The sequence below is a fragment of the Limulus polyphemus genome, unplaced genomic scaffold (assembly GCF_000517525.1).
Source record: "Limulus polyphemus unplaced genomic scaffold, Limulus_polyphemus-2.1.2 Scaffold2587, whole genome shotgun sequence".
Classification (NCBI taxonomy): Eukaryota; Metazoa; Arthropoda; class Merostomata; order Xiphosura; family Limulidae; genus Limulus; species Limulus polyphemus.
Genome location: NW_013668197.1, coordinates 134560 through 143359, shown reverse-complemented (window position 1 = coordinate 143359; position 8800 = coordinate 134560). Strand labels below are relative to the sequence as shown.

The window sequence follows — 8800 nt, the reverse complement described above, 5'->3', positions numbered from 1 at the left end:
AGAACTTGAACATTCGCCAAAGTACATGATAGTTCTAGAAACGTTGCGTCACGGCGGTCATGTGACTGCTGACGCAACATTTCAATAATGGCTAATGAAAAAGTGAATTTGCTTGATACAAATCACCAGCTCCAAAACACTAGCTGTAAAAATTTACTAATTCTAAGAAGACAGTTTAAATGAGTTTACTATTTGTAAAGACACGGGGTAATAGATATAAGGCACTACAGTAAGAAGGAAGTTGAGTTGAGATAAATCATCACTTTTAGAGAGGTAATTTTGATTACGTAAATCACTTATTGCGATAAAAAGATTTAGTTGAAAAACTCACTTGTTTTAAGAAGACAGTTTGGATGGGAAACAATTCATTAGTTGTAGGACACAATTTGGATGGAAAACAAATTACTAATTATAAGAATAAAATTTGGATGAACCAATTCTCTAGTTGGAAGAAAACAATTTCAATCAAACAAACCACTGGTTGAAAGGAGAAAATTTGAACAAAACAAATCACTAATAGTAAGGATGCAGTTGGGACGGAGTAAATATCTTTTTTGTAAGGAGTCAATTGCCCCGAAACAAGTCTCTTATTGTAACATGCTAGTTTGAACCAAACAAAATTTTTATTCTAAAGAAATAGCTTTTTCTATTTCTAAGGAGACAATTCGTATGAAAAAAATCACAAGTGGAAAGGAGAAAGTTTCTATGAAATAAATCAGATTAACATTTCTAGTTGAAAGGAAAGATTTGAATGGAAGAAATCACTAATTAGAAGAATGTACTTTCGATCAAACATATCTCTAGTGTAGGGAAACAGTTTGGACAAAACAAATCACTTGTTGTAACGATACAGTCAAGATGAAACAAATCACTATTGTAAAGATGAGTTTGGGTAAAATATTTCTGTAGTTGCAAGGATACAGTTTGAATAAAAAATGTCTAATCATAAGGAGGTTGTTTGGATGAAAGAAATAACTAGCTGTAAGGAGATAGTTTGGTTGAAAAAATAACTAGCTAAAAGGAAATAGTTTGGCTGAAACAAATCGCCTGTTAAAAAAAGAATATCTAATTATAATAAATCATTAATTGTAAGAAGAAAGATTAGTATAAACAAACAACTTTCAAGAAAATTTTTATTGGAAGCAAACACTAATTGAAAGAAGAAAATAAAGTTTAAAGAGATCACTTATAGTAAAGAGACAGTTTGAATGATGTAAATTAACTCAACTTGTAAGGAGATAAACAATTCTCTCGTTGTAAAGAGACCATTTGCACGAAACACCTCTATCCTTGCAGCTCTACTTGGAAGGAAACCATTAGGTTGAAAGAAAACAGTTTGGATGAAACAAGTCATCAACTGGGAGAAGAAAGGTTAATTAGAAGATTTCACTAGTTGAAAGAAAAAAGTCTAGTATAAAGAAATCACTGCTTCCAAGAAGAAAGTTTAATTTCACGATTGACAGTTTGTGAAAATCAATTCTATGGTTGTAAAAAGGCAGTTTTGATAAAATGGCTCTCTAGTTTTATGGACATGCTTTTGATTAAGCAGTTTTCTTGTTATAAAGAATCAGTTTATATGATCAAATCACTAATTGTAGGGAGATCATTTGCATGAAACATACTACTAGCTTTATACAGATAGTTTAGATGAAACAATTCCCTAGTTGTAAGGAAACTTTTTGGATAAAACAAAGCACTACTTGGACATATATAGACTGTATGAAAAAATTCTCTAGTTTTAAGGATACACTTTTGATAAAACCAAGTAGTGATTTGAATTTGTTTCATACAGTCTATATATGTCCAAGTAGTGATTTGTTTTATCAAAAGTGTCTCCTTACAACTAGAGAATTTTTTCATACAGTCTATGTATGCCCAAGTAGTGATTTGTTTTATCAAAAGTGTCTCCTTACAACTATGGAATTTTTTCATACAGTCTATGTATGTGCATACATAGACTGTATGAAAAAATTCCATAGTTGTAAGGAGACACTTTTGATAAAACCAAGTAGTGATTTGGTTCCGTTTCATCAAAACTGTCTTCTTAAAATAATAGATTTGTTTCATACAGTCTATATCTGTCCAAGTAATGATTTGTTTCATCAAAGTGCCTCCTTACAATTAGATAGTTTTTTCATACAGTCTATATATGTGAACTTGTTTCATCCAAGTTCTCTCCTTACAACTACAGACTTGTTTCATCCAAGTTATCTCCTTACAACTACAGATTTGATTCATCCAAGTTCTCTCCTTACAACTGCAGATTTGTTTCATCCAAGTTCTCTCCTTACAACTACAGACTTGTTTCATCCAAGTTCTCACTTTACAACTATAGATTTGTTTCATCCAAGTTCTCTCCTTACAACTGCAGATTTTTTCATCCAAACTGTTTCATTAAAAATATGTGTATATTTAATCCCAACTGTATCCTTACAGCTAATGATTTGTTTCATCCTAATTTGCTCCTTACAACTAGTGATTCGTTTCATCTGAACTGTATCTTTACACCTAGGGATTTGTTTATTCCAAGGTACATCCTCACAACTACAGACTTATTTCATTCAAATTGTCTCCTTACAACTTGTTGTTTTATATACAAATTTACTTCTTCCAATTGGTGACGTTTTTGTCCAAATTGTGTCCTTTCAACAATAGAATTGTTTTTTTTTTTCATCCAAGTTCTCAATTTACAATATCAGATTTGTTTCATCCAAGTTCTCTCCTTACAACTACAGACTTGTTTCATCCAAGTTCTCACTTTACAACTTCAGATTTGTTTCATCCAAGTTCTCTCCTTACAACTACAGATTTGTTTCATCCAAGTTCTCTCCTTACAACTACCAAGTCTGTAGTTGTAAGGAGAGAACTTGGATGAAACAAATCTTTAGTTGTAAAGTGAGAACTTGGATGAAACAAATCTTTAGTTGTAAGGAGAGAACTTGGATGAAACAAATTTATAGTTTTAAGGAGAGAACTTGGTTGAAATAAATAACTATTTGCAGTAATATAATACAATAAAGGTTTATGTTTGAAGCTAAACTAGGTACAAATATACTAAATTCTTTGACGCTTTATTTATTAGCAGGTATGCGTTAATTTGTTTTAATCGACTGACATTTTAAGGAGACTAAATTGCTTTGAAAGATTTGTGCCATAAACATTTATAGACATTTAAAACAGACGCTATCACAAACCAGAAGTGATTTTACATGCCTTACCACAAAAGGTCAATCTCTTCAGTATCGCACTGTAGTGGTGATAAGGATCTGAAAGAAATGAAAGGCGTAATATTATTATTTTAATAAAATATTATTATTTGGATAGTGGAGCCATATCTTGTTTATTCTTATATCAAATAATTGAAAATCTAGTAACTGTTTCTCCGATTGTAGAACACTTTAACTGAAAGGTATGCACAGTTTATTTCTGGTGATTACTTGAGACTATGAAGTCGGGTTTCACTTCCAGGTAGTCAATGGACATATGTTTTTCAAATGGTGAGTTTATGTAGAATTGAAATGATAATGTTCCACCCGAACGATATTGTACCTTTTTTAACATGCAATGTTTGTATGTGTGTATGAGGGGGGGGGGGCGTGATCGACAGTCCCTTGCTTATCTCCATTCAAAAATTATTTATATATGTCTTTTCATAGCCATGAAATACCAAGTATAACAACCATGGTCTTCTGAACATAATCTAAATTGCCATTTCTTTGATCTAAGCGTAACCTGCCACTCATATTACTCTGGCACAAGTAATCAGTGTTCCGAGTTTTGTAGTTTGTCAATCCTTTTCAAATTTTAGGAATTTTGACCCGAATGGGGTAGCATATGAGGGGAAGCGGATATGCGGATATCAACCCCTCAACCAATTCAAAATGATGAATATTGGTCCTCATGCGAGCTGTTCTATGTTCTCACCGTATTTTGAAATGGTTTGATTGTTTTATACGATTGTACATAACTTATAATGCCTATTTTCGCTACAATCTATTTGGATCGTTTGTAGATAATGATTTGTTCGATACAGACTTTAAAACATTTAGTTCGAACTGTATTAAGCATGCTCAGTGTAGTATAAACCTGCATGCAGTCGAACAGCAATATACACGGAGGAACGTATTTTAAAAACTGGTGACAGATTTTGGCACTAGCGCATATCCTTTCTTTAGAGATATATCTCAACAACATAACTAAGTTATAACAAGTCTAATCACTTCTTTTTAAGTGATTTTTCAGCGGATAAATTAATTGATCATAAGCTGGAGCTACCTTTGCTTAGATAACAATCAAAATTTCCTTTTCCTTCATTCAGGAAGCTTTATTAGGCCAGTAGCCCATATCAGTAACTTATAGTTAGTCCCATGGCATCACAGAGGATGCAGTCTTAACTCTTACAAAAATCATAGATGTAATATAGTGGAATGTAGAATATGTTTTATTTAACGTAATCATGTGAAATCGGGATATTGTTTATACTTGACAATCTACGTTAAAATAATTTTATAACCTGTACTGAAAAAACTACTTCCACTGTTTCGTCACAATGAACGCAAGTGTTGACTACAAAGGAAGCAGAGTAGTTGTGACTACCTTGGGAAGTAAGCAATAATTCTGCATGGTCTACTGTTTACTTAATGAAGGAGTAAAATCCGTGGATAACTTGTAGAAAAAATAAAAGAGGGAATAAAAGAATCATAATAAAAGAGTTAAAATGTACTGAAAGTTTCTAAGTTTCAAACTCATAGTCATAAAAAAGCAACCTAAAGTAGCTATTTGTTACTGTGAAATCTCGGTGTATAAAAATATGTCAAACAATGTTGTGAAAGAATTGTACAAAGTTGTCACACGATTGGAAATAGCGGTTTGCCATTTTTCTACTTTTACTGTACTGATACACAATGATACTTAATCAATCACCTTAAAAAGATATTATAAGGTCGTTTATTTCTAGTATTAATATGTCTTCTATACACAAACATGCATTACTGAAAAATAATATTGAAAGTTTTGTGGGTATCAACACATAAATTGTTGTACACTTGTGTAGGCCAGTCTTTTAAATTTAATGCATCACGGACATGATGCCGTATTAGTTGTTATTATCAAAATATCTGGTAAGAAGGGAAATAAAGGAGATTGTGAGTCATGATTGGATTGGTTGATATAGGATCCTTTGAGAAAACAGCATAAAGCTCAACTCTCTTAGCGGTAATCCATAAAATCTTGAAGTTAAAATTATTATATTTTTTAAATGCTTCTTTTGTTATTTGAAAGACATTTTTCGCAAGATGACGTAATCTGGAAGTTTTTTATGTAAATAATTGTGTGGCCTGAAGAAAAAACATACAAGAATCCCGAAACAATATCATAGATAATAATAATGTGAATTATCAAATGTAAACAATAACTTGATTTAACACATCCAGCTTAGCGTACATGTGAACCTTTGTGATCTTACTTATAGTTTAATGACGTCATCTGGTGTTACCCACAAGCAGCCAGTTTTCTATTGAAAGTGAAAGATTGGGTGCTAAGAGGAGGAAGGTGTTATTGGATGACGCTCCTTATATCTTGTAGGCCTATGCATTGGACTAGGAATGAGCTTCGCCAGTCTTGACTAGCTGTTGCAATGGTGTTATGGTTCACAAACACTTATCTAGTATTAATTTCAATGTTTCATTTTCTATTACTAAGTCAGTGCAAAGAGACCAACATACATATACGATGATGAGTTTTGATTCCGAGTTTGAAACTACATCAAAATTCATTAGTGAACCCATTGCAGTCAACGGCATCCAAGAATAATTCGTATATACCATATGTTAAACCTACTGTAAATGACTTTTTATCTAATTCGTAGGTGTTTTCGTCACACTTGGGACGGACGTGTATAAACTCTTCGGTCAAATTTTCGAACATCTGCGTTACAGAAAATTTTGAATGATCATCTGCTGATAAAGTTGAATAGTGTACCAACGGCTGGGTTCGATCCTTGGACTGAAGTTCAACAATATAACATAGGCGAATGAATGTACCAGATGCAGACATATACTTTACTAGAGATTTGTTGAAGAAGTCTTTCAACTAGTTATCCTAAGTATTAAATTTGTTGATGCTAACATTTCTGTATTTCATTTTTCATGTTAAGAACAAATATCTCGGTTGACACTGCAGTATTGTTTCGTTTATCAGTTATTGTGTTAGCTCTATAATTGTATGCACTTTTTTTGAAGGCTTGTCTTGTTATTTTTAAGACATTTTTTTCATCTGATATTCTTTTGTACCATTTGCCCTCCCGCGACACACACATACTAAAATCTTACAAAAAACCCTGGTTGGCCATGTCAGAGACTTTTGAACTCAAGTCCTAAATTTTTAATTACAGATTACAGGGAAAGCAACCAGCAAGCAACACCCACTACCGCAAGGGCTCTTTGAACTAAATGATAGAATTAACTGTTACTTTTAAAATGTATCAACATCTGAAAGCAAGAGGCATGTTAAGCGACATCACTTCTCAAACCTTAAAATCCTTCGATCTGCAGTCCGACATGCTGACAACTAGACTATGCACGGCTCAATACATTAAGAGTATGAATTCTTAAAATGATAGAAGTTAGTCTTACCTTGAACATTTTGTAGCTGACAAAGTGTTGATCGTGTATCGGCTGGTGTTTTAGGCACAGTACTGTGTTCCACACTGAGTGAAGCTAAAGAAAAGAATAATGTCTTGTAAGTTAAAACATATAAAATACCAATAAGTAGAAAAATTAACTTCTGAGAATTATTAATATTTTTCTCCAAACGATCTTGCAACACACCACTGTTTCGTACTAAAATTTCACTTGGTTTATTTTGGGATTACTAAATGTTTTATAAATTGTTTTTGGAAAGTAAAATATGATAGTGTGGTTGGGAAATAAGATTATTCGCTTGAAGTTAAGCATAAAGCAACACAATGGGCTATCTGTACTCTGCCCGCTACGGTATCGAATCGCGGATTCTAGCATTATAAATCCGCAGACATACCGCTGTGTCTGTCCTTTAAGTCCATGAACTCAATAGTTACCCACACTGGTCCCCACAACCGTGCATAATGTCCTGTCACACCACAGAACTTCTGTATGTCTTCTGGTACTCCTTTGATAGTCACAAGGGTTTGCTGAGATGCAGAATCTATGACAAAGTTGCACTTTTGGCCATCCAGCTTTCCTTTCACGTGCTTGCCATTTTATACTTAGCTGTTGGGACTTTCACGATGGGGTTTGGTGGGCGTCCCTCAACACCAACCACTACTGGTCTCCCCTAGGCTGACTTCTTGGTAGTATTATTCTTAAACTGGTTCCTCATATGTCCTTGCTCTCTACAGTTCCAACAACCTTTGTGGGTAGCAGCCTTTCCTGCCAAGGCATCTTCCATGTGTTGAAGTTGCCGGCATTGAGCTCTCTTGTGCCCAGGTTTGTTACAGTGCCAGTAAATTCCTTCAAACTTCTCTGAAAGCTGCCCTTTTCTGGCCTTGAATCCTGATGACGTACCAACCTTGGTACCTCTGTGCTGGACTTAACGTAGGATTCGAATTCAAAAGCTCTGGCCATTGCATCCTGCCTAGTAGATGGGGTGTGCTTGCTTTACTTGTATCTTCGGTTGTGGACTGTCCAAGGCATCTAGAAACTGATCCCTCAGCAACAGCTTGAGGACATCGGGTGTTGCAGTTGGGTAGGCCTTGTGTGCCATACTTTCCAAATCCTGTGCCAGCTCTTGCACGAACTCTCGTCCTAAACCTAGCCCTGTAGACTTTAGACTGATTTTGAGTTCCATACCCGATTTCTAGAGCAGCTACCAGTGCTCTATAGTTGTGCCTGTCGTCTGCCTACAACTGTCCAAGTATTTCCAGTGGTTGTCCCTTCAGGCTCGTTGCCAGGTACACTGCTTTCTGCTCCTCTGTCCATCCATTAATTTCTGCCATGAGCTCAAATTGTGCTCTATATACTTCTCACGGTGCCTTCCCATCGAATTCCTGTGGCTTCCTTCGTACTAGATCACCCCTATTGTTGACACTCATGTCTGGAATGTGATATCTGGCAGGACTGAAAATGTCTGCATTAGGATTTAGCTGCAGGGTCTGAATAGGTCCATGGCTAATATATCCTCCTTGTATAAACGACAATAAATCGTCCTTTAATGTATTTAGTTCACTTTGAAATTTACTAATCTTTTCCATTTGTACTTCATGCTGATGTGGTACTCTCTCTCCTGGTTCTATTTGCCACTGTTGCTGACTTTCCCGCAACTGTTGGAGACTTCCTTCTTGTTTCCTTTCTTGTTCCAGTTGCCACTGGTGCTGGTTTTCTTGCCACTGCTGTAGTCTCTCTTCTTGTTTATTTTCTTTTTCCTCAAACCACTGCTGTAGCCTCTCTTCTTGTTTATTTTCTCGTTCTTCTTGTTTTTTCTTTTTCCTTCAACAACTGCTGTAATCACTCTTCTTGTTTCTTTTCTTTTTCCTCCAACAACTGCTGTAATCTCTTTTCTTGTTTATCTTCTCGTTCTTCTTGTTTCTTTTGCTGTTCTTGTATTGTTCCCATCAAATCTGCCAAGCTGTAGTTTGATATACCACTTCTCGTTTCCATCTTCTTTTTATTTCCGTCCCACTCTCTGACACTAAATTTGGTTGGGTATCTGCTTGTTTGATAATTTACGGTAAAAATTATTTCCGAGTGACTTTAGCGATACAAGTCCCTTCTTGATTAAAACTAGTTTATTCTTTCTCGTTACAACTTTGTAATATACAGAATTT

The 8800-nt window shown here is 34.8% G+C and overlaps 1 protein-coding gene across 1 annotated transcript in view; it reads right to left on the bottom strand.

Moving 5' to 3' along the window:
* Positions 1-8800, bottom strand: part of LOC106467365 (transcriptional regulator Erg-like) — a 44802-nt gene that overhangs the window by 3375 nt on the left and 32627 nt on the right. Inside the window, exons 2-3 of the mRNA XM_013927712.2 lie at positions 6633-6716; positions 3219-3266 (exon numbers count right to left, since the gene is read on the bottom strand). Of these exons, the coding sequence (XP_013783166.1) occupies positions 3219-3266; positions 6633-6716 (132 nt within the window). The remainder of the gene's footprint in view (positions 1-3218; positions 3267-6632; positions 6717-8800) is intronic.